The sequence below is a fragment of the Ctenopharyngodon idella genome, chromosome 20 (genome assembly GCF_019924925.1).
Source record: "Ctenopharyngodon idella isolate HZGC_01 chromosome 20, HZGC01, whole genome shotgun sequence".
Taxonomy (NCBI): domain Eukaryota; kingdom Metazoa; phylum Chordata; class Actinopteri; order Cypriniformes; family Xenocyprididae; genus Ctenopharyngodon; species Ctenopharyngodon idella.
The window spans coordinates 25,369,378-25,396,767 of NC_067239.1; the positions used below are offsets into that span (position 1 = coordinate 25,369,378).

The following is a 27,390-nucleotide window of genomic DNA, read 5'->3' on the forward strand; positions in this document are numbered from 1 at the left end:
CAATGACAGTCGGCTTTGTTCCTTCACGAAATTTCAGTGACGATCGCTTTTGTTTGGTTATGAGTTTTCAATGACTGTCAGTTTTCAATGACGGTCGATTTTCTTCTGTTACGAGATTTCAAAGACAGCCAGTTTTGTTTCGTTACAAGTTTTATTTTGTTATGAGATTTTAGTGTCAGTCGAGTTTGAAATGATTCAAACTGTTGGGATTGTTTTGTGATGAGATTTCAATAATGGTCTGTTTTGTTCGGTTATGAGATTTCAAAGACAGTCGGTTTTGTTTCGTTATGAGATTTAAATGATGGTCAGTTTTGTTTCTTTAGGACAGGGATGTCCAACCCTGGTCCTGGAGGGCTACCGTCCTGCAGATTTCAGTTCCAACCCTGCTCCAACACACCTGTCTTTAATTATGAAGCAGCCATGAACACCATGATTAGCTGGTTCAGGTGTGTTTGATTTGGGTTGGAGCTAAAATCTGCAGGGCAGTAGCCCTCCAGGACCAGGGTTGGACACCCCTGCTTTAGGAGATCCCAAAAGCGTTCAGTTTTGTTCCTTTACGAGATTTTTAAAGACAGTCGGTTTTGTTTTGATACGAGATTTCAATGACGTCTGTTTTATTCGGTTATGAAATTTCAGTGACAGCTGGTTTTGTTCGGTTACAAGATCTCAATGACGGTCAGTTTTGTTCTGTTTTGCACTGATTCGAAACAAAAGATTCATAAAGCTTCGAAGCTTCATGAAGCAGTGTTTTGAAATCGCCCATCACTAGATATTGTTGAATAAAATTATTTTGTCTTTTTGGCTAACAAAAAGTATTCTTGTCACTTTGTAACATTAAAGTTGCACCACTGTAGTCATGAACTGTTTTAAATATGTCTTTAGTAGCTTTCTGGGCATCTGAAAATGTAAATTATCTTGTTGGCAACGGAGGCCTCACTGAGTCATCGGATTTTATCAAAAACATCTTAATTTGTGATCCAAAGATGAACAAAGGTCTTACGGGTGTAGAACGACATGAGGGTGAGTAATTAATGACAGAATTTTTTGGGCGAACTAACCCTTTAAGAGATCTCAATGATGGTCAGTTTTATTCCGTTATGAGATTTCAATGATAGTCGAGTTTGAAATTATTCAAACTGTTGATTTTGTTTTGTGATGAGATTTCGATGATGGTCGGTTTTCAGTGTCAGTTTTGTTCCATTATGAGATTTCGATGATGGTCGGTTTTGTCATTGTGGTATTTGTTTTTGTTGGTTGTTCTTTTTTTTTTTTTTACAAGATCTCAATGATGGTCGGTTTTGTTCCTTCACGAAATTTGTTTGGTTACAAGTTTTCATTGACTGTCAGTTTTCAATGACGGTTGGTTTTCTTCTGTTACGAGATTTCAAAGACAGCCAGTTTTGTTTGGTTACGAGATTTTAGTGACAGTTGGTTTTATTCCATTACGAGATTTCAATGACGGCTGTTTTTTTTCCATTACAAGATTTCATTGTCACTCGGTTTCGTTCCCTAACAAGGTTTTAATGACGATGGGCTTTGTTCCGTACCAAGATTTTAATGACAGTTGGTTTTGTTCTGTTACAAGATCTCAATGATGGTCAGTTTTGTTCCATTAAAGGGTTAGTTCACCCAAAAATGAAAATTCTGTCATTTATTACTCACCCTCATGTCGTTCTACACCCGTAAGACCTTCATTCATCTTCAGAACACAAATTAAGGTATTTTTGATAAAATCTGATGGCTCAGTGAAAAACAGTTCATGTGATTACAGTGATTCAACCTTAATGTTATGAAGCGACGAGAATACATTTTGTGCACAAAAAAAAAACAAAATAACAACTTTATTCAACAATATCTAGTGATGGGCGATTTCAAAACACTGCTTCATGAAGCTTTGAAGCTTTACGAATCAGTGGTTCGGAGCATATTTTTTTCCAGAAAACAATATCATTTTACTTAACTAGTTAAAGCATCTGGATTTAAGAATTTTTTTTGATATTTAGACTGGAAACAAGACAAAAACACTAAACAAGAAAAACATTTTTTGCAGTGTAATACTTTCACATTATAAACCCTGTGTTACTGCAACATGAAATCATGCTATATTACAGAAATCAGTTAAAACATTAAAAAACACAAAAAATATTCTGAACTGACACACAAAGACATCAAGAATCAGCACATGAATCTCAACAAAGGTGACAATCAAAAGTGTCATGCCACAATGCATGCTGGGAACAATAGTACAAAACTCCCAGCATGCATCACAGCATGAATAAATTATGCAGTTGAATTGTCCTATTATTTTCTTTAATTCTAACTATTTGCTTTTATTTTTGCTGGGTTTTTTTTTTTGTTCTGTCTTTTAGTAGCTTTTTGTGATGTCTAGAGTTGATCTGATGTTTAAATATTTTGTTGTCACCATTGTTGAGATTCATACGCTGATTGCTCATCTGTGTTTGTCATTGTAGTTTATTATGTTCTGCACATGATTTTTATCTTATACAGTGTGGTCTCATGTTGCAGTAAAACACAATTATTCTATTCAAATAAAATCAGTGATCCAGGCTATTTCACAACGATCATAAAACCATCAATAGCTAAAAATCATCATCTGATCTTGCTTCAGCTTTTTTGCTACTGCAAACATGTTTGATAAACACACTGTCACAGCAGCCAGAGAAGATAAACATATTATAAGAGTTAAGAGCCCAACTACTAGAAACACCAAACATCATTATGGTGATTTCAAATGAAACAAACATGAGCGTTGAACTTCTGTTTATTCTCAATAAGAACTTTTGTTAATGAATGACAGAAATAAAGTCAATCTGGTTAGTAATATGTGAAGCTCTAATTCTGTTTGTGGAGTTGTTTAATCTTCCTCTGCTGAGATCTGGAGATATTTAATGTCTTTTTTATCTTCAGTTGATTTCATCTAAGGCTTAAGTCAGTTGTAGCTCTTGTGTTTCTGTTTGTCTCTTTTTTCCTTTAGTGATTCTGCTTGTTAACAGTCTTGTTAATGCTAAGATGATTCTATAAATAATATATAGAGATTTTGTGGCTCAGATAAGGTCCAGTTCTGGTTTATTTCTTTGCTCTTGGTTGACATTTGGCATTGCTATGACCTGCTTGTGGCTCAGATCTGGCAAACAGGAGCGGTCTGCCCAAGTGCCATCATTCCACACCACATGTGACCCAGATCATCATACCACGCGTGGCAGATGTGGGCCGGATTTGGGCCGGCACAAAGTTGCTAGCTGGGAAGTGTCATTTGAAACCCATTTATAGTGTCATTTTTATTAAAAATATATGCTAATAATGATTAAACACTTCAGTTCCCCTTCAAAGGCACCATTTTAGGTAGTCTATATAAAGGGATGGATTGTGTGTGTGAGAGAGAGAGTCTGGTGGTCACTTCAATACTACAATAAATAATTTAATGAATAATGCCTACTCTTTAAACCAATGGATAAAAATGTTTAAGGTCCAAATCTGTATATATATATATATATATGTATATACTCATATACATACATACATACATACATATATATATATATATATATATATATATATATATATGTATATACATGAGTCCAAATCTGTAACAGGGCTTTTGGCCGTAAACACAGAAATGCTGAACTGCGTTCACTACGTCAACTGCGTATTACAACAGTTCAAATTGTTAAATAAAGTCATTATTTTTATTTGTTTTTGCACACAAAAAGTATTCTTGTCGCTTCATAACATTAAGGTTGAACCACTGCAGTCACGTTGACTATTTTAACAATGTCTTTTCTGGACCTCAAAAGGTGCAACAACGTTGCTGCATATGTGTGGTTAAGAAACCCTCGGATTTCATCAAAAATATCTTAATTTGTGTTCCAAAGATGAACGAAGGTCTTACGGGTTTGGGATGACTGGAGGGTGAGTACTTAATGACAGAATTTCATTTTTGGGTGAACTAATGCAACCTGTTTGGGTGAACTGATGGCAACATGTGACGTTCTACTCTGAGCTGTTCTTCTGACTCGCCAACACTATCAACACCGAAATTCAGAAAAGTCAGAGCTTATGTTCATTATTAATGTATTGTTATGTGCTTTGAGACATGGGGTAATTTAATGCCGTCTCTCGTTATGCTGTGCAGGCTCTGCGTGTTTATGTGTTTTGGAGGAGGTGTGGCTTTGGAGACGCTCTGAAGGGAGGGTGGGATTTTATGTTTTCAAAGCTACCTTGCTATTGCTAGCCTCACCGAAATTGCCTACCCTACCTTTAAGGCAGTTATCAAAGTTTGGTAAAATGTTTAATTTTCCAATAAAAGATGATACATTTTTGATTTGTTAAATTTAATCACCCATTAGCAGATTTCAATATATTTGCAAGGTCGACAACATAGTATTTGGCCATTTGTGTATGTGCAGATTCTTTTACATATAAATATATATAGAATTTCAGCATACAGTATATGTGTCTCATATACTATAATTAAATATTAACTTGTATCACATTAATGTTTGCATTACATCTCTCTCTCTCTACTGTGTATACAGTATAGTATTCATCAGACCACACCAGAGGTTTAAAACCAAACTTTTTTTTTTAATACTAACAAAGAATCATCTCAACTACTTGTACATGGCTACCATGAATATTTGTACAAAAATGCAGTAAAAATATTGATTAATATATACAGATATGTCTCCTTAGTGTCGGCAGGCAGGACGCACATGTAGATGACAAGAACACCAATGGTCTTGCACAAGTATACACAATACAGATATTGTTTTCCAACATCAGTGACACTAACTCCAGATCAAAGACTTTAAGAACAGAGATATTAATCATGTCTTCATGAGTACATGAAAAATAAAAGGAAATACAGTTACTGAATGATACTGTGTAGTCATGTGAATACGAAAGTGCAATACAGAACAATACAAAAATTTTAAATTACATGACAGTAAGGAAGGCTGGCAGCGTGTGAGACTGCGATAGATTTTTGTCGATTGTGAGAAGAGAATATGGGAAGAGCTGATTGGCCAAGCAGGCAATAATGAATTGGAAGGGAAAGTCCAAGGCAGTGGACGGTTGGTATAGGTTTTGTTATATTGTCTCGTCCCATTCGTTTACACATTTATCGTATTGACGTGTTCTGATCATACTATGCTTCTTATTTTCAGAGAAGCGGACCAAAGTGTGCACTGCTAACCTTATGAGCGCTAAATCAAATAAGGCTTGCGGCTGTGGTAGCAAAAGGAAACATCTGTGTGTCACAATGCAGACAGCGATGGCTAAAGAGAGCAGTAAGTACCCTGTTTTCAGAACAGCAAAGGAGTCACTGCTTCAGCGGGATGGGATATATTACTATCTACATTCTTTCAGGCTAATGGACACAGACAGACGACTGGCAAACCAACAGCATTTGGACCAAGGAACAATCCAATTCGACAGGAAACATGGTTAACAGATTAAGAAAGCTGTGGCTACCACCCTTAACAAGTTGTGAACACTAAACAACAGATGTTTAAGCCTGATAACCTTCTTAAATCTACAACATACTCATACAATAATACTTCAGCGTAGGGTGTCAGTCAAGTATCACAGTAATGACACATCACAGTGTTGATATACTGTCTGGGATGGGTGTCATTTTTAGTCTTGGAAGAAAAAATATAACCTTTACCATAACTAACTAATGCTTTTTTGTGGTGCATTTGCCGACTACTCGGGTTGTATAGTGCTTTTGCGACTCAAATCTACGGATATGTTATGTACTTTGGATACATAAATCAGTTTTTTTGTTATTGTTGTTGTTAAATAATCCATAAATTAGTTAAGATATGGATTGAATAAGAAAGGTCGGCATCACCCTCATAACATTTGATGTTTGTTATCCATTGTGTAATAGCACTTGGAAGATCTGTCTCAATATCATCATAAATTTGTTTCTTTGACATGATTAGAAATGAACTTTGAAGTCTCACAAACTACGAGGAAACCAATGGATTTGGACAACTACATTAAATTCTAGTAACCATGCATATTACAGACTTCATTAAATGACATCTGATTGATGCCATCAAGACTAATGTGAGATAATGGGAAAAAAAAAAAAAAAAAAGTTCTTTAAGGTTTCCATCTTAAAAAGGACATTTGAGACCAAGCATGACCAAAAAAAAAAAAAAAAAGATTCATATTGAGGAAGCAACTGATATAGTGAAAGGTGCATGGTATGAACAAAATTTCAGCTTATTGTTCAGAATAGCATCGTTTTTCTGTAAGAACACTGTCGGCGAGACATGTAGACAATTATACATAGCGGGAAATAAAAACGTATATTTTCCTACCAGAACATGCACTGGCCTGAAGGTAACTATTCTTGCAGTCTGCACAAGTGAACCGTTTGCCATTCTAGGATTATTTGACAGAAATTTGTTAGGCAAGATATATTTTTTAAGGGTGCCACATGCAGCGCTGGTGTTTAGCCACATTTAGTGGCTGGCATGCCCTTATGAAGAATGTATTATTATTAATGGCTTGCTAGGTACAAATGGTACATAGTTGCTGTGCAAGAGCAAAGCCAAATGGCCAGCTATTAGCCAATAGGCACATCTGACACTATCATGTGCCACGGCCCAGTAGCCAATCAGAGACATAGGTGAGAGCAGGGACAGGTACATGCTGCCTCTAACTGGTGATCAGATGACATTACAACAGAGTCAGATCGGGGAAGAGGGACAGAGAGCAGCCATATTTAACACAGAGTATTGCCAACATAAAAAAAAAAATATTGTGTGACAGCACATTGAGGATTGTATACATGTGTGTGCTGAACGAGAATCACAGATCAGAGTCCCTCAGACCCTGGTTGTGTGTTTAACAAGGTTCTGAAGGAGGGTGGCAGAGGTCCTGTGAAGGAGATGGTGGAGGGGTCAAATCCTCCTGACTCTCTGTGGAGCTGTAGAGTTCAGTGCGAGACTGGCAGGTCTGGGCGTCGGGTCTGGATGATTTTTGGTTTAGGGTTGTTCTTTGATTCCTCCTCCTCCTCATCCGTGTCACTGTCACAGACGTGGACCACCACGCTGGGCGTAGACTCTGTGCCTGCATGTAGCTCAAACTTCTCACCTGAATGTGTAGAAGAGAAGAATCGGTCAGCTTGAGAGATTCTGAACCTAATATGCTATGGGTAGGGCTGGCTGATATAGAGAATACTGATAATATTTATGTGTTGATTATGTTGGAGATTAAAAACTTTGTGAATATTGCAGTGATTTTACAGCAATAACTTGGCCATTAATTCACTGAAATAGTTACCAATTCTTTCTTGTCTTGCATTGATGAGAGAATTAAAAGGATAGTTCACCCAAAAATGAAAATTCTGTCATCATTTACTCACCCATAAAAGCCTAAATTTAATCTGTTCATCATATAAAGTGATCGTGTCTCTTCAGAAAATTTGAACTAAACCACTCAATTCATATGGATTAGTTTTACGATCTCATTGTGAGCTTTTTGAAGCATCAAAATGTCAGTTGCGTAGCTGTCTATGGAGGGACAGAAACCTCTTAGATTTCATCAAAAAAATCTTCATTTGTGTTCTGAAGATGAAAGAAAGTCTTACAGGTTTGGAACGACATGAATTAATGACTGAATTTTCATTTTTGGGTGAACTAATCCTTTAAGAGAGCTTTAATATTGTGTTAACTTAAGATTTGGTTTTGCAAGTAAGATTTGGTAAGTTTGATTAATCATTAATCAGTTCAAACTGTCATCAATTCAAAACTGATGTCAGTGAACACTTTTTTATATAAATTAAAATGTTTTTGTACACTACCATTCAAAAAATTTTTTTTATGTTTTTGATAGAAGTCTGCCCCCTTTTGAATGGTAGTGTAGGTATACATGGTGTTTGGTGTTTAAATTAAAATTATTACATTTAATTGGTGGAAAAGAGTAGATTTTAAATGTATTTTTTCATTAAATATGACACTGCAAACCAAATTTTCTCTTATTAAAAATTAAATTAAACACAGATCTTTATCTAATATTGTCTTATACCAAAAGAACGTTTTTTTTTTTTTTTTGTAAATTCCACGCAACATCCTACTTGGATCTCCGGTTTCGCCCTGGTGAAGGTATATGATGTCACGTGGGTAATGGTTAATGGTAAACAATCACTTTTAAGCAAATACAATGCACTAATGAGGCAAATTTACTTCTGTATGGTTTTAAAAAAACAAATTTACAGTGCATTTTTACTTGGTAATCTAAAAAACAAATGCTAGCCTTGTCATTTTGTCTGCAATATTAAACGAACATTAATCGAATTCAGACTTGTAGCATTTTATAGTTATTTCTCCTGCAATACTAACAATCAGACCTAGAGGGCGCTCTCGCTCCATATCTCAGTGTGAGAACAGTGAGGATATTTTAGGCTGGCTGTAACTGCGGTTTTTCCAGAGAAAAACTGCAATTATCCATAGCATTAAACATACACCGAATGCACTGGGGAACAGTGTTCTATATCCAATGCTGAAAATCCTTGTAACGCTACCAGAATGGAGATTTGATGTTCACTTAAGAAATCCACAGAGCCCGTCAATCAGAGCAGTCTGGAGGGGTTTCCACACTTCAGGTAATTAAAACTAGAACCGCACACGTTCACAAGAGATAAGCAGCTTTTCTACATCTCTCCTTCCCTGTTGCACGAGGGCCGGATGAGGGTAAATATTTGAAACGTGTTAGACGAATACACTGCGTATTTGTTTGTTTGCAAGATGGAACAGAACAGGGAGCTGAATCAAAGTTTACCACTGTGCCTTTGGGCGGCATGAGTGTGCAGTGCATTGTGGTCACCCAGAGAATAAAGCACACTCTAAAGGCCCTCTTATCTTATGCTTTTCCAGAAGTCTCTGGCTTACACTGTCTTTCTGTTCCCTTTTTTCCCTTATGTTTTTTATCCTATGTATTTTCTTGCACACGCGCATCCAAAGTTTTTATCTTCTCACTGTTTTGACCTAATTCCTCTATCAGTTACGCATCTTATGTTTTATTCATACAAAACGCACTCGTTCAAACAATTCCTCAGCTATGTTCCTACAAATTTACAATCGCATTCCTCTCCTCCTGCATAGCCTCCTGAGGGCTCCGCTTCTCTCAGAAACCTGGGTATGACGTCAATGCTGCATATTGACGTCAAGGGTCAGACAGTCGAAGACAGAAAGAGCAAGCAATCAAGCTCATTACCGCAGAGATGAAACTTTAAAGTCTTCCTAGACCATTAGAAACCTCACAAGGGGATAGAAACATAAGGTCGTGTGGTGTTTGTGGTAATGTTACTTAGCTGTCCCTCATAAAGCAGGAGGAGCTGCTAAAAACGAGTCTTTATTAAATCAGCAGTGATATCATTGGCATGCAGAGCACATCTCTCCAGCTCTATCCTTCGATTCATGGGCGGCACTCATCAGGAGCTGTGCATGACAGGCGTGCATTACTGAAGACCCACCAACTGAGAAGGGGAGAGGTGGTGAGCGAGTGTGGCCGCGGAAAGGCCAGATGGATTTCGTCTGGTTAGTGTAGGTTCAGTGGGCCGGCACAGGGAAACAGTGCAGGGTATTTTTAGAGCATTCTTTGGAAATAGGGGCAAAACACTTCACTTCCCTTCATCCTTTTAAAGTCCTCCTCTCCAAAAACACAAATGACAATTTCTGCATTCCTTAGCAACATCCCAAAAATAAACCCCCTATTCTGATTGAAAAAATTAACCCTTTATAGTGAGAACACCATACAAGCAGGAGCGTACAAGGAAACGAAGCTGATAATCACAGCTGCAGACTGAATAACAGCCAGTGAATGGATAATGACTCACGCAAATTGCTGTGTATTTGGTGTCTGCCATCTGCCACCGTGATTGAAAATACCCTCAAATAAATAGTAAACCTCTACAGTGGCACTATAACCTTTCAGAGTGCTGGTTAGTCCGTCTGGATTTCCACACGGTTTGATTAGCAGTGTTAGAAAAAAATTTTTTCTACACTTTTATGCTGAAAAAATAGACATACGCCACATAGTTTGAGCTCTGAATCACAAACAAATATAAAGCATAGACTCTCTTTATGCCCCAGATCAGGTTCATAGGTGTTCCATTTAGAGGGGTCATGAACTAATTTTATGTTCTCTGAGGTCCACTTATAATGTTATAAACATCTGTACATCAGAAAACATCCTAATTTAGAAGTAATAAAGTATTTTCCATCCTGATTTTGACCGTCTCTTTTGAATACTCCATTTTGATGGGTGTGTCTTTGTTAGTGTTAGTGTACAAGTTTTGCATATTAAAATAATTTTCAACGTCCAGCCATTACATGTGTGGAATTGTTTTGAAAACGTCCGATGCTGAAAAATATCTTAGTTACATAGTTTGAACATTTGCCAACAATGTGAAATATTTATGTGTATTACAAATGCTTTATAATCTTGGTTGTGGCAAATAAAGTTTTAAGTACTTGGAGTTACCACAGTTATAGTTGACAAATGATAATTTACGGTGTTTAATGTAAACAGAATTATTAATGAATGTACCATTGATGAATTATGAATGTATAAATATGTACCAAGACCTATTATATGCCAAAAGCTTAAGGAAAATTTGATTTCTTAATTCATGACCCCTTCAAAAGTTATTGTTCTTTGTGTAGCTATAAGAACCCTCTCTGGGCCCTGTACACACCCCACATGCTTGGCTCCAGGTCTGTTATCTAAGCGTCCACAGATGCAGCAGGAATATTTCATTAAGTGCTTTTGCTTTCTCAGGGTGAAGCGGCTGGGTATGCGCCTTGTAAACAGAGCAGGGAACAACAAAAGCATTTTGCTTTAATGAGATGGAGTGTGTGCTTGTATTGTTGTACTGTAAAATTTCAGTGCTGGCCATGTGGAAACACAGCCTCTCAGACACTTGTCTATGGAAACACATGCCTAACAATGGAAAAAAGCTTCCTTCCACAACAACCACAATCATTATTGCCATCCGACAGCAGTCTAACACAGTCAAGGTTCCTGGGCTGAATGGGCTGTTTGTTTAGCTTGCCACATGGTTCCACTTGAGTGCTGTTGATTGCTCACTAGTTTGTACCGTCTCCTCTGTTCCCTAATTGCCTTCAATTGCTATTAACATGCGCCGGCTTTGTGACTGAAGCCCATCATGGGCAGACAAGGTCAAAACTAAAAGTTTGAGGCAATGAAACGTCAGGGCACAAAGCACATCTGCAATTCACTGAAGCGGCAAAACAGATCTCAGTCAAATGGCATGTTGGGTAAAATGAATACTGAAATTAGGACTGGGCCATATATTGAATATTCATGAAGTATTTTGTGAAGATTTTGTAGGCAATATAAAATAAAGTTTATGCCTTTTAATTGATCATTTGGTTTATTAAATAAAGATTCATTTTGCAAGCATGCCTTATCTTGCGTCTCTGATTTAAACTTCAGTTTGGTTCAAACTGTCCGATTCAGTGAATCATTCATAATTCTGATTTAAAGATTTGTTCACGTCATCAGTCAAACATCTTCTCAGAAGTCTCTAATAATATAAAAAAAACAGTATCAAAATATCTAGATAAATGTATCCCTTTTTTAGCGGCAGCCCTAGGTGAATTGGTATGTATTTGAATCGAATTATGCTATTCAGTATGCCTTACGCTTGTCTTTTCCCACTGCGTCTACTGTAGTAACATAAGGCCTTGTTTCACTCGGTTCAGTGCTGCTCTTTCTTCATTTAGACTCCTCTGTCAGGCAATTAAGTGGTAATCAATAACAATAATGTACTGTTCTCTAAATTCACACTTAATTGACATTAAAAGTTGTAGCTTAAGGACTTAAAGTAGAGGATTAGTTGTTAATTGTCAGAAAATGCCAGCTTGATCTCTGGAATGTGATCTCCCGTCCTGTAATTCAGTTCAGACTGATTTTATGCAAGCATACATACACTCAAACGTGACGTTTTATCCTCAGGCAATTTATATTTGACACATTCATTTTATAAATGTGATGGAATCTAATGTGACTGATGAATGATGTTTATGGCCCTGTTTACACCTGGTATTAAGATGCGTTTTATTCGATCCGATCTGAAGTAGATGAGGGAGACACATTCCCGTTTACACCTGGTGTTTTAATCCATCTCTTTTGTCCACTTTTGACGACTTCTGTCCTGATTTCTTCGAGCGGAGGGTCTATGGGCTGGTAAATGTATGGGCTTTTTCAGATCTTTCAATCTAATGGATGAAATAAGCTCGCACAATTTACATATGAACGTGAAAGGAGATGACGGAAAACATACAGCAAGGAGCTTTCGTTTCTGCTTTGATAGTGGCAAAACCGATGTGAGTGCGTGTTAGAAATCAGGAATGGTGAGAGAACATTGTGCTTGGTACGTTTTTCGTCTTCAAACCAAACTTGGGTCTTTAGTCAACAAAAGTTTAAATCCCATCTGGCTAGCATGCTTCCCATAATGTTTACGCATTAGGTCAGTAGTCGGAGAGTAGGCGGTCTTTTGTGGTTGTTCGAATGCATTCAACCACATGAGTGTCTACACCATGAAAGCAATCCAGTCGAATGCATGTTCGATACCTCTGGAAGTGGTCGAAAGTGAACAAACTCGAAATGTTTTAGACCCTGTTTACACCTGTATGTAGTGTCGTCCACTTGTGATCCGATTGACGAAAACAGTTCTTAATACCAGGTGTAAACAGGGCCTATGTGTAGTTATTAATAAAAAGTCAACAAATTAGAATTTCTTATAATTTTTTAGTAGTGGTATTTTGTCAGTACTGTAATGTCCTAAAAATCCTTTCCTGAATAATGAAATCCTTTCCTGAATAATATTTGCAATAAGCAGAGCTTAAATAACAAACAGACAAACAAACAAAAAACATTATTTTTAGGACCAGTATTGTGGCTTCTCATTTCACCCTACACTCAAAAAAATAAATTGTTGAATGAACATGATTTAATCATAGCACCCATTATGCATCTAATCAAATTAAGTAAACTTGGATTGCTTTAAATATTTTATATGAGCACAATATACATTTGTAGTTTAAACATAATTTTAATATGTCACTGTAACTTCTTTGCAACTAGTTGAATCAAAATGTTTGTATTGTGTTACTGTGGTAATGCACTTTAATTCAACAAAATTCTGCCTTGTTACACCAACTAGTTAATGTCTTGCTCACATATAGCTATGGTAATTTAATGAATATCTATTTTGTTGTTTCAATTAGATTTGAATTTAAATTGATTTTTGCAAATAATGATGTTCTAAGTTGATCGTAGATCCATTGCCACCAATGTAGCTAGGATCAACTTAGGCTTGTGATGCTTTTGGGAAACACTACCCAAAGCACTACCATAGCAATCACTTCATTATTAAAGAGAAATTAATTTTGTTAGCAGGTCCTCAACCCAAGCACAAGTGCAACACTTCACCACAGTGGTAACCCCCAAACCATTAACATAACAGAAACTTTTAAATACCAACATAATAGAACAGTAACCATTAAAAAGACACTCCATTTTCTCATCTTGCTAAAAAAAATGCTCAAAATAACACTTTATTTCAACATTTACTCTCTCAGTTCAGCCCCTTTGCAAAGCATGATGGGAAGTAAAAGTCCTGTTTGATTAACTCCTGGTTGGGTTACTTGATTGAAATATGTTATTTCAATATGAAAACATCAAGTTAGGTCAAAGAGAAACCGTTTCAAGTCAATTTAACATGATTCAATCACATTTAAACCAGAAACCTGATACAATGGTGCTGAATCAAAATAAATTGTTTAAATAAAGTGAACAGCATCAAAAATAATTTTATTGAGTGTAAACATGTGTAAACACTCCTGATTGGCTGACCTCAGAACAGGCTTTGAAACCACTAGAAAAGTGAAGCTGTTTCAGTGTCCTGCTCTGGAATTGTGCAACTCTGAATTACTTTCTTACACAACCTCCCAGCAGCCACTGAGGGGATATGGCCACTTGATACAAATCTAGCACTGCTGTGTATGTTTATATATATGTGTAGTAGTAAGTGTTGTATGTGTCACTGTGATGTAAAACAGTGTGATATGCAAGCTAGGCTGCATTTTTCCATCAGGTATGTTGCTGTATGGTGAGCTAAATCAAGGTCTGGCTGGTTAGCATAAGCAGTTGGCCCCTGCTTTTTCCATTGACATTGTCATTCAGATATACATATAAATATATGTAAAATCTACAAATATTATTTTATAGAAGTTTTATTGTTTTATTGCTTTTTTTCTCTCTGTTGCCTTCATGTCACAAGTTGCCAGTGCAATAAGAGTTTTTGTTTGTTTTTAGTTTTACAATCTAAGTGTGTTTTCACACTGGCATTGTAGTTCAAAAAAGGGCCACGGTTCGCATGAAATATTGGTAATGTGAAAGCTGTCATGTGGACCCGGGAGTGCACCGGGGTACCGAACCTGAGACCTGTAGGAGGTGGTCTAAATTTGGTTGCACTGGAACCAAAGCCACTTGAAGGCAAGCCTGCAACCTTAGCCAAAAAAAGTGTAACACCTGATAACGCTGCAGTAGGCAGGGAAAATGCTGTTTTATAAGAGAAGTAACTGACAATTGTGCAACAGGTGCTGAACGTGCATTCTACAAGATAAGACATTTATCAGATGTTAGGCCCTGATGAGCAATGAATCCTCCGCCATGGTCTTGTCAGTCATCTCCTCTTACTCTCGTCACGTGATCAGTGAACTGTGATTCCTGCTGCACTGTGTGCGACTCTGCAGCTCGTGCTGGATAAGCAGAGTAAACATTTACAATAGTTTACAGTTGAAGCGGCCATTACCCAACTGAATTAAATGGTTTTTATTCCTATAAAAAAGGCAAAATGACAGTGGAGGCAGTGCCAATGTAAACGTAGCGGTGACATATTCTATGCTAATTTCACCCTCATGCTCCGTCATGGCAATATCGCGAGACAGCTTTTCACCTCAAAGAGAAATCTCTTCACATTTTAATATCGTGAGATCTCATGGCATGAGATCTCATCACACCCCTACCGTTACCGTCTCTGACTGGAACTGTGGCGCGATTTGCGTGAATGTGAAAGCAACTCTGACTCGGGTGTGCACTTGTTCAGGAAGTAAAGTAACCTGCGCATGCATTTTAGCCGATGACGACATTATTAGTTCAACAAAACACATGTAAGGAAAGACAGTGGTGATGATTTTAGCGAGAGGGTGCAGTGTAATCGTGCATAGTGAGTGCAATCAGAGCAGCAAATGAATGGCTCGCAATCTGCGGTCTCCTCAAAAGAGTTAGTTTGCAAGCAGCAGAAAGCCGCCTTCATGCGTCGCACAGTAAACCCAAGTGTTGTTCACTCTGGTGCGCACAGAATTAATAAAAAAAACACAATTGACCCGTGTCATGTTTTCTATTATGCGGCGTTCACGTTTCTGGTGACGTAAGGGGAATGCAAATGCACCAGGGTTCGAAAGAATCAAGTTGAGTGTGAAACCAGACCAACGCTGGTCTACCTACTACAATGAGTTATCTTAGCTGAGACTCTCATTGTCCTAGATCTGGGTGTGCCATCTGCATGTTAGCCTTACATCTCACAGTGACTCATATTATCAGAGCTGCAAAAGCTTTTAACAGTATGTAAAGTATTTGTCTGAACTACAGAGTAAGCATTGCAACACTCTGATAAGCTATGACTCATTTGTTTACACATCATATATTATATAAATAATATAGGTTAAAACAGAGTTATGCTTAAACATCCCCTGTAGTTATTTAGAGAGAGCCAGAGAGAAAGAGAGATTTAGAATTCAGCAGGATGTTTTCACGCAATTTTGAAATTGATCCCTTGGGGGTTTGATGGCTGAGAGTCCATAATGCCAAGCCCTGTTGCATAATTCAAATGTTCCTACTCCATAATCCCCAAACGCCTTTTACACTGTCAGCTAAAAATAGACCAAACAAACAGAGGGTGGCATTCAATATTGACCTGGTTCCATAAGTGATGTACTGCCAACCGGCGTTTTTAGGCTTGGTTTCCCTGTGGCTGAGTACAGTCATATATTCACGTGCTCTACATGCTCTAAAGCTGCTCGATTGCAAAACGAGGCAAGATGGACTGAATGTGCCGAGCAGCTCTTTAGATGAGAACACAAGACGATGATGCTCTTGCCAGGCCAGCAGATGGATCAGGCTGAGTGATATAATACTGACAAATTTAGACGCATTACGAGAAACCGCATGGCACTCTTATGGGTAAAAAAGTCTCTCAGATGGATTGTTTAGTTTTAAAACAGCTGTGAAAGTGACTGACAGTAACAATGTTGTGTTTTCGGCTTGATTTTGAAAAGATCCAGGCTAAAGGCTGATGGATTCAAAGTATTTCTGAGCTGATGGCTGGGATTGTCTAGTATTACTGGAAATCAGCAGAGAGCATAAATTTAGTTTATACAAGGTCATTGACATGAGCCTGATGATATGGCTTTGATGGAAAGGAATGATATTTATGAGGCAAGAGTCAATGATGCAAGTTGGTAATGCAGCCACGACGCAAAGCAGAGTTACACCTCGGGTGTGCATTATTTTAGAGGTAGTAAAAGAGGCTTGAGTCATTTATAGCAGACTAATGCAGTTATTAATGCAGTTATTAGAGAGAGAGAGAGTTTAAGCATGTGAATTACCTGAGTCTGTGTATCTCTCAACAGTGTTCGGCAGCAGCGTCTCTACTAATAGCAAAACTGTATGTTTATCTGCTTCAAAAACAGCTGTTATTACCTCGCTAGTGAGAAATGTCATGTAGCTTTTAAGTTGCTAAACTATTTTACTGATAAAATTTTCAGAGCAACACTGACAACAGGTTTCTGTTACGTTTGAGTGAGCGAGAGAGCGGGAGAGAGTATGTGCTTTCTGTACATAATAAAACATAAAAAAACTTGTAAATAATTTGTCGTTTTTATCCTATATTGTTTACTATATTTATTTGCTTGGTCACTGTCATCGTGAGTTTTGGTTCTTTTGCTGTTGTAAGGACCTTTGAAGTAACTGAAATTATTTGGCAAAGTGATATTTCTGTGCATTTACCTGAAAATAATTGCACACCTTAGAACATTCATCAACCAATCAGGTTCAAGCAATCAACAGTCCCGTAGTATAACATTAGTTAATCCAGTAGGTTTCATGAGACTACAATAAACAGCAATATTTTGCATTATTCATTAATCAAGAGTAATGTTAATATTGTTCCTTCATGTTTATGCAAAACATGAATGTTAATTTATGACTTAAAATTTTAAAAATGTAGAAAATTACATGTAAATTTTTTTTTAAAATGTAGAAAATTACATGAACTAAGATTAATAAATGCTTTAAAAATTTTATTTGATGTTGTTTCATGCATTACCTTTTGCATTACCTGATATTACCATTATTGTAACCTTCTTGTAAAGCTTTTCCTGTATTTCTTGGTTTACTGGACAATACCATGATGGTGATACTGATTTTCGTTTCATACCATTGTACCACCACAGTGTTTTTTGTAAGGGTAAAGTAGTGGTGGACAATGGAAAGACAAGGACAAAGATGATTTATAGATAACCTCCCAGAGTTACATAACATTATGGGAGAACTGTCTTCATCTGTAATTTAATACATGATGCTATAAAAAAAACTCCACAGAGAATTCATGGTAGCCCATTAATTGGGAACTGGAGATACACAGAAACAGGAAAGAGACACTGAAAAGGTCACCCAGAGGTGCTTTATAATGTGCTTATTTACTCCCAGATGGCTGAGCTGTTCCCAGGAGAGCCAGGGCACTCACAGGCCCACTGTATGTAAGTGTGTGTGGTCCATACCAAACATAGCCCCCTGTCTGCACTGTCAAACACCCAGATAAACAGAAGCACCTATACGGCAGCTTTAATCAAAACACATTACAGCTCCACAAGCACTGACTACAGTAACCGCTCATCAGGGCACGGTGGGAGTCGCACACACACATACGCACCCTTGAAGGTCGGCTGAAGAAGAGCGAGCATTGATTAGGAGCAGGATGGTGGACATACAGTAATCACCTGCACTGCAGTGAAGAGGACAATTTAAGACAATGGCTAACCGAGTGAGTAATGGATGTGCTTGATTTGAGAGGATAAGGATTTGTAGCATGCTACGTGATATCTCAGCACAGCACGTAAGGCTGAACTTAAAGGGGTCATGAACTGAGAAATCATAATTCCATTGATCTTCTGATATACATAAGAGGTCATTGTACTATAAAAACATCCTGTAAGTTTTAGAACTCAAAATTTTCTTGTTACTCTAAAAACTAAAGTCTGCCAAACAACAGGTTGTGTAATGTGCCACTTTATTATGTAATAGTGTGCCTCCACAGAAGAAGATCAACGCCTGCTTCTACATCACTGCCTATTTAGCCCCACCCACCAAATCGCGCATACCATGTAGTAGGTAACGGAGAGACCATAACGCTGGGTTACTAGACCTAGCAAGTGATAAAGATGGCTTCGGGGACGGCAAGATGTGAATGTCTAAGTTGAGCATTATTTATTTGTATTTATTTGTAATGCTATAGATCTAAATATAATGCTATAATCAACACTTCACGATTAGTTAACATTGAGAGCTGTAATAGTAAAAACGTGCTAAAAGTTTTCAAAAGAGTTCCACATAGAGAGTAATACTTAACAATTTCATATGCAAAGATGTCAGCCAATCACAGCAGTGGGCATTTACACTGAAGTCTCACAGCAGACACGCCCCTTCAAACAGAGCGTTCAAATTAGAGGGCTAAAATCAGGTTAGGAAAGTGCCTTTTGTTTCTAAATTATGACAATTTTTGATGTAAAAATCATTATAACATTGTAAGTGCACCCCATTAAACATTATAAAACTATAAAACAAAGCAGTTCATGACCCATTTAAGAGCTCAGGTGTAGACCTTTCATACCAGCACATAATGGACTGAGATAATGATACCACAAGACAAAGATTGAGAGAGAATACTGGCGAGTTGCGACTGACCTGGACCAAGCTTGGCAACTGCATACAGCAGGTCGTAGTTAATAACCGGTTTGGCCTCGTCAATCTGTTGCCAGCCGACTGGAGGTGAGCCAGGAGGGGAGATGAGGAACTGTTTCGAAGGCTGGGGAGGAGCCAGGTGCAAATTGTCTCCTTCGGATGCTGGGTTCTGCACCTGAGAGCCAGAGAGTGTGTTAGTCCGGTCAGGATGCAGTCGAACAAAGACCTGACTAGAACACCTGATGATGATGAGATCTAACCAGATGTTTCTCAAGTAGCCATTAGCAAATGTGTGCTACATGTTTGAAATAGGAGGACTCTATGCAAAAATAGCATTCTATACACCAAGATTTGGCAACATTTAAAGGGTTAGTTCACTCAAAAATGTAAATTCTGTCACCATTTACTCACCCTCATGTCGTTCCAAACCTGTAAGACTTTCATTCATCTTCAGAACACAAATGAAGATATTTTTAATCAAATCTGAGAGATTTCTGTCCCCCCATTGACAGTCTACGCAACTACCACTTTAATGCTTCAGAAAGTTCATAAAGAGATTGTAAAACTAATCCATATGAATTGAGTGGTTAAGTCCAAGTTTTCTGAAGAGAACGATCGCTTTATATGATGAACAGATTTAATTTAGGATTTTATTTACATACTGTATAAACATTGATCAGCGAACATAAACAGAAGCTCAACCAAACCTGCCTGATGTGCGAGAATGAAATTCATTGGTTTTCACACGTCAAGCAAACATGCTTGAGCTTCCACTTAACATAACTGATGTTTGTGTTGATGAATGTTTATATGTGAATAAAAGCCTAAATTCAATCTGTTCATCATATAAAGCGGTCGAGTCTCTTCAGAAAATTTGGACTAAACCTCTCAATTCATATGGATTAGTTTTACGATATATTTATGAACTTTTTGAAGCGTCAAAGTGGTAGTTGCGTGAACTGTCAATGAAGGGACAGAAATCTCTCAGATTACATTAAAAATATCTTCATTTGTGTTCTGAAGATGAACAAAAGTCTTACAGGTTTGGAACGACATGAGGGTGAGTGAATGATGACAATTCTCATTTTTGATGGAACTATCCCTAGTTTAAATTGAATTTTAATTGAATTGATCACACTTCACAGAACATCTAATCTATCTATAGTTCTATCATTATGTTGATACTGAAATATGCTTTGTTTAATCCACTCCACGGTATCACTTGGCAAATGCTTAGTTTGTCTTTTACATGTCACTACCACTTCTCACCTGGGCAAAGTAGAGTTTGAGTTTCTTTCCTCTGAAAGGTGTCTCGTGCAGCTCTATTCTAGCGCTGGCTGCTGCTTTGGGGTTACTGAAATTGATTCGTACGCGTCGGAAGCTCTTAAACTGCTGGAACGTCACACCCTCATCGTACGCAAGGAAGAGCGCCTCGAACATTTCCTGAAAGACAACAAATAAACAAGGTATATTAACAAGAGATGAATATTTCAATTCTGCCAGAAACAAGCAAGACCTGTTTCACCAATATCAATCTTATCACAGCCATGAGAGAATGATTGCGATTAATGTCAGCATATTGCTGACAGGATAAACGTCATTGTATTCTTTATGAGACAGAGCAGTCTTTGGACTAGGCACGCCTCACAAAACATCCAATCAGCTCAGCCAGAATTGGACCCTGTTGGAGAGACAAATTGGCTGAATCTGTTATGACACTTTATATTCATTTCCTGGGCAGGAGAGGAACTGATGAAAGCAATTCTATCTGCAGCTTGTCTCTCATGTCTCTCAGTTCAGTAATCAGTCCTGCTGGGCCTGAGTAACCTTCAGCACTCTCAGCCTAATGTGTTAAAGAGAGGATTTTCCCAAATCAGATGTATACTAACCTACACCATGAGGACTTAAAGGGATAGTTCACCCAAAAATGAAAATTCTATCATGTTGATTCAAACCTGCATGAATTTCTTCTTTATGTAGAACACAAAAGACATTTAGAATAAATGTCCATATAATGAAAGTCAGTGGGGTCCCATGTTGTTTTTACCCTAATATTCTTCAAAAGTTAATCTTTTGTGTTTCACAAAAGAAAGAATCACAGGTTTAGAACAACATAAGGGTGAGCAAATTATGACAATTTTCATTTTTGGATGGACTATCCCTTTAAAATTTTATGCGAATTGTTTTTTATGGCTCATTATATTTTTTCATTGATTTATAAAACCTCTGATGATTTAATTTTAGAGGTCCAAGTGTGTAATTTCTGTCACTTATTGCAAAAATAACGTTTTAAAGCAGGTTACGCAAACATTCCCGTTTAACGAATGACTTATAAACTGGGATAGGAAAAAGTATTTTAACAAAAGCTTTTTAAATAGCTTACTAAATAAGTAAAAACACGCTGTAATGAAACTCCTTTAGAGTAGCATCTGAAACAGGATTGCTGGAATAGAAACACCTTAGACCGATTAGTATTTTCCAAAAGACTGCCATCAAATGTGCGTAGGCTATCACATTCCTGATTTGATTGTTCAGCTTAGTGAGGTATTTAATTGCATTATTTTCAGAGGCCTGTTAAAATGGTTAATGTCTCAGTGTTAGGTTTGCTTTGCCTTTTAAAGGCATTGCACATAAGCACTTGGAAGTCAGGCTAATGTGTACACCAAAAATAGGTATTCAACATGAAACCCTGAAATATGCCCTTAAATTCTAGCCAACCGCTGGTAAAACATTTCAGTATGATGACAAACAATAATCTAAAATATGAAACACTGGGAAGGTAGATATGAAACATATTGTGAGGCCCAAGCAACATAACAGACTTATTTGACAAACATATTTGTTGTATTTTGCAGCTAGTCTCAGGTAACTTGAGTTTGAGACTTCTGCTTTAAGGGATTGTTCTGTGATAAGTGTACAATTTGTTGCTTTTGATAAGATGTCTTCTAAATGACTATTAGTCACTAGAAATTCTTCTCAATTCTTCCCAACACATAGAATCTAAACATGTCACTTTTAGCATCAGGAAATAGTGAATATGCTCTATAAAAATGTCCAGAGACAGAAAGATGAAAGATTAGAGCTGTTCTCTGGTACTCTCCTGCAGAAACAGATGGATAGCTGAGCCGGTTTTCTTCCACAGCGTCGATTCGCCAAACACCTTGTATCCTGTCACAATCTGTGAGAAACCTCCAGCATATTCCTTCATCTCAGTGCCAAGAGTGAACGTCCCCAGAGATGACAGCTGTGGATGTGTCGTGTCCACCGTGTGTCAGGACGCGAGGTTTGTATCAGCAGTGACAGCTGGGCCGATTCTGAATGACTCAGCAATGACAGGTGACACCAGATGAGTCCATCAGAGAGTTGCAGTGCATATGTGCACATTTTCTATACTCCAGGTTTCTGACTCAGCACTTCCCTGAAGTTTTACAAGATGTCAGGTGTATCCAGAGCTAATTATAGGACAAGAACTTGATGGTGTGTGAAATGCAGATCAAAGTATACTCGTCTGATCCACTGCACCTTGAAATGAGATAATTTACTAATGTCACAGCACTGCTGGTCACCAGCATATGTTGTGTTGTGGATGCTGGTGTCCCTATCAGGCATCTTAACTAGCTTAATTAGCCTCCCTTGGTCAACCAGTCAGACATTTGCTAATTTTTGCTGTGAGAAATGGCTTTGCAAATATGAGTTGAATGTACAGTGGCACAATGTGCTGTAAAGGACATCTAGGTTTGTTGTTCACAAAAGTATCCTTTGGTAAAACGCTACGTTCACACTGTCAGTTTTTGGTATTGGCAACTGTCAGTTACTTACAGGTGTGAGTCTCGAAATGTCCCGTTCACAAAGCAACTTACAGCAGCGTCTCAAATACTGTCCGTATGAACGTGCAACGAGAGTCAAGTCCGTATTCTCTTACTAGTAACCATAGCGACAGTGACCAAAGTAATATCAAAGATGGCGACGTCCATAAAACTGAAAAATCGTATCGCTTTTGACATGACAACTGAGTCGAGTTCAATTGAGCCGCCAATTCATCCATCAAATCTTAACCGACAGCAGCTTCAATGTAAACATGCGCTAGCCGGACACCTTTAACCGTTGCACACGCGTCTCACATCCTTTGCAGCGTCTCGCGCATGACACGGCATTTGAGTCGATCATAGAACACAAAACTGATAGGAGCGGCTATGTTCCTCTAACATTATTCTAACGTTTCTATGACGTTATTCTAACATTCCCCTAACATTATTCTGTTATTATAACATTATTTTAATGTTCTTCTAACGTTATTCTAACGTTTCTATGATGTTATTCTAACATTCTCCTAACGTTATTCTAACAATATTTTAATGTTCCTCTAACATTATTCAAACGTTCCCCTAACGTTATTTAACGTTCTCTAACCTCCTTATTTTTAAATGTTCCTCTAATGTTATTCTAACATTCCCCTAACGTTATTTAACGTTCTCTAACCTCCTTATTTTAATGTTCCTCTAACATTCCCCTAACATTCCTATAACGTTATTCTAACAATCCCCTAACGTTATTATAATGTTATTTTAATGTTCCTCTAATGTTATTCTAACATTCCCCTAATGTTATTCTAACGTTTCTATAACGTTATTCTAACATTCCCCTAACGTTATTGTTATTTTAATGTTCCCCTAATGTTATTCTAACATTCCCCTAATGTTATTATAACTTAATTTTAATGTTCCTCTAACATTATTCTAATGTTCCCCTAACGTTATTCTAACATTCCTTTAACATTATTATAACTTAATTTTAATGTTCCTCTAATGTTATTCTAACATTCCCCTAACATTATTCTAACGTTATTATAACATTATTTTAATGTTCTTCTAACGTTATTCTAACGTTTCTATGATGTTATTCTAACATTCCACTAACATTATTCTAACATTATTTTAATGTTCCTCTAACATTATTCTAATGTTTCCCTAACGTTATTCTAACATTCCTTTAACGTTATTCAAACATTCCCCTAACGTTATTTAACGTTCCCTAACTTCCTTGCTCCGATATCATCCAGCACACCCGCGATCCAGTATAGTATAAGTGGTATGGAAAATGGATGTATGGAGGTCTGTAATCAGGGGTGTCCAAACTACGGCCCTCCTGCCGCATGAATTTCAAACGGCGCGCAGCTTGTCCATTAAAATATTATATGTAGCCCGCCATGCAATTTACAAATCGTGCAGTTTCACAATGCCAACACAAGGTGGCAGTACTATATTTTATGTCAGGGAAACAATGCAAAACGAACTGCGCAACGCGCGACTCACGAGCTTACAAATGTGTTTACTTGTCTCGATCACACGACCACTAAACAGCCAGTGAGAAGTGTTCGAGTTCGGAGTAGAGGTCTCAGGTACAAGCTGCAAATTTCTCTGTGATTTAATTTATTTTAAAGCCAGTTGAAACAGCGCTGACTTAATCAACAACTCTAATGTGCAAATCAGGAGAAACATTGAGCCGATCCAGTTAGAATACTGTTCAACCAACAATTCAACAACATTTATCATGGATTTACTGTGGTAACACTAACTGTAACCGTGGTATTTTGTCAGACATGTAGGTTAATATCTCATTTTATTCATCTCATTTTATTTATTTATTCTCATTTTATTTATCTCAAATTACAGACTATTTTCATAAACTTGCAGTTTTGTGCATTCGTATTTATATTAAATGATAATTTATATAAAATTTATAGACTAAATACCATAAAGCCATTCTAAATATAGAAACAATATTTTTACTTTTTACCATGTAGTGAGGTGCCATGTGTGGTTTAATTGAAGTTCTTATTTAATTTAAATAAGAGTAGAGTTCTAACTCAGTGATATTATTTAAATTTCACCCTTAAAAAATGAGGTTGTTAAAAGTTTTACAGATATTGTTTGTGTAATAAATTTACATCTCTGTCCTATCTCAAGCTACTCTACTGTCAGCTCAAGCTTTTGTCAAATCTGTCATGTTTTCAAGAAACAAAACATGTAACATAAATATGTATATGTGTGTGTGTGTGTGTGTGTGTATATATATATATATATAGAAAAGGAACCGACCCCCCAGATGTGTCCACAACATTGAATCTGGCCCCCTTTTAAAAAAGTTTGGACACCCCTGCCTATATTCAACATTATAACAAACGTTCTATATAAAAGTTATTTTTAGGTTATTTAAAAATAACCACCCTGCAACATTCTGGGAATGTTATTTTATGGTTGCAAAATAATAACCTAAAATAACCATTAGGGAACATTCTGTTTAAGTTATTTTGAGGTTATTTAAAAATAACCTCCCTGCAACATTCTGGGAACGTTATTTTATGGTTGCAAAAAATAAAACCTAAAAAGAACATTCCCAGAATGTTATTATTTGGTTCTCACAAAATAATTAAATGGGAACCAAATACTAACATTTGGGGAACATTCAGTGTTTGCTGGGTTGTGAGTCCTGAAAATTTATACAGGACTCAAATACAGGACTGACAACCATATTCTGTGTGAACATGGCCACATTCAAATAAGCCTAATATAATACAACAGCAAATTAGAAGTAGATTTTTACATTTTGAGTAGTACTTGCCCATGCTGTCCACTGCCATGTTGCTAGGATGTTGTATGTGGTTTTTAGCATATTACTATATGGTTGCTAAGTGGTTTCAATGGTGTTACATGTCGTTGCTTATTGGCTTATAGTCAAAAGAGCTAATTACTGATATTCTGGTCCTTATTTTTCGAGTCATAAATTCAAAAATCAAAAACCTTACTGCTTAGAAAAGTAAAAACATGTTGCACAATTTGAGATTTCATTCATGTCCATAGCACAGTGGAGGATGATTTACAAGCCGAATTTTAACACTTAGGGTTGATCAAATCACTAACCCTAAGTATGAGCAATAATAGTAATGATTATTATATCATTAACACCAAAAATATACAACAGCTGGCCATCACAGCCATGGAATGTGTTTAGAAAATAAACCCTAATGGAAACACTGAGGTAACTTATGAGTATCACTTTATGCCTTGAGTATATGAGGCCAAATATATAAAGTGATAAACAAATAGACTTAATATTTTAACCAGATGGAGATAAAGTATGACTGCACTTTTTAAAATGGGTTACATGGTGTTATGTTCCTTTTTGAGAGCCTTCAGCGGACATTTCAAAGCGAATTATTTGTAGTGGAAATAAATGACATTCCTTTACAAATATGGACACTAAGATGAAGGGAGGAGGATGTAGGGTTATGTGCAGTGGAATATTTTGCCACTGGCTTTCTAAAAATATTACTTTATCTAATCATAAAAGGATCTGTGGAATGATATATTTAAAATTTTTAAAACACCAGAACTTTGGCGTGTAGTGGTTTTTCCATTCTCAGTAGATTAATCACACACTTACATACACACACATATGTATAACTAACTAGCTAATTTTATATCATTTAAAATTGCATACTGAAGAAAAAACATTTTGACTGCAAATAAATTATCTGTGCACAGACAAATGTCATTGTTGCATTTCTTTATGAAGCTGTTGGTGCATTGTTTCTTTCAAAACAAGATCCAATATTTAGCATTTAGTTACTTGGTTGGTTGCGGGTAAAGGTGGCTAGTCATGAAAGTGCAGAGAAAGACAGCAGACTGGAAGAAACAATTCTCCATAGAAAATATCAGTGGTACTTTGTCTCCATTGAGAGCTGGGTATGTGTTTGCCTCGACAGAATGGATAGAAATCTGTGTATTGCTGTGCTTTCTTTTTTATCCTTGGCACAGACCAGACACCCCTCTCCTTTCCCCACTCTATATTTTTCTATTTTTGAACTCAGAGGAGCCTATAAAATTGGGCATTTGCAAATCAACAGGTCTGCTCTTCATTTACCACCACCTTGAAACACATTCAAAATCAGCAACAGCAGTTGGCTTTAAGTGCCCTCATTTAAGGTGGTGGAAATTAACATTGATACCATCTGGAACCTGCTGGTATAAATGTCATGAGAATCAGACATAATGTTGTCAAGACAAAGTCATGATGGCTATGAAGCTCTGACTACATATACAGTTGATATTGATATATCAAGTTGAATATCAGTTGATATTGATGGTATATCACCTCTGCTGTTTTCTAGTGTTCACTTAAAGGGTTAGTTCACCCAAAAATGAAAATTCTGTCATTAATTACTCACCCTCATGTCCTTCTACACCTGTAAGACCTTCATTCATCTTCGGGAATTCAAATTAAGATATTTTTGATAAAATC

The 27,390-nt window shown here is 37.0% G+C and overlaps 1 protein-coding gene across 2 annotated transcripts in view; it reads right to left on the bottom strand.

Moving 5' to 3' along the window:
- Nucleotides 1–4,584: 4,584 nt before the first annotated feature.
- Nucleotides 4,585–27,390, bottom strand: part of rcan2 (regulator of calcineurin 2) — a 78,488-nt gene continuing 55,682 nt past the window's right edge. For both annotated transcript variants that reach the window (XM_051875457.1, XM_051875458.1), the window contains 3 exons: nt 20,359–20,532; nt 19,093–19,264; nt 4,585–7,131 (listed from right to left, as the gene is read on the bottom strand). In XM_051875457.1, coding sequence (XP_051731417.1) covers nt 6,974–7,131; nt 19,093–19,264; nt 20,359–20,532 — 504 coding nt within the window. In that variant the 3' untranslated portion in view covers nt 4,585–6,973. The remainder of the gene's footprint in view (nt 7,132–19,092; nt 19,265–20,358; nt 20,533–27,390) is intronic.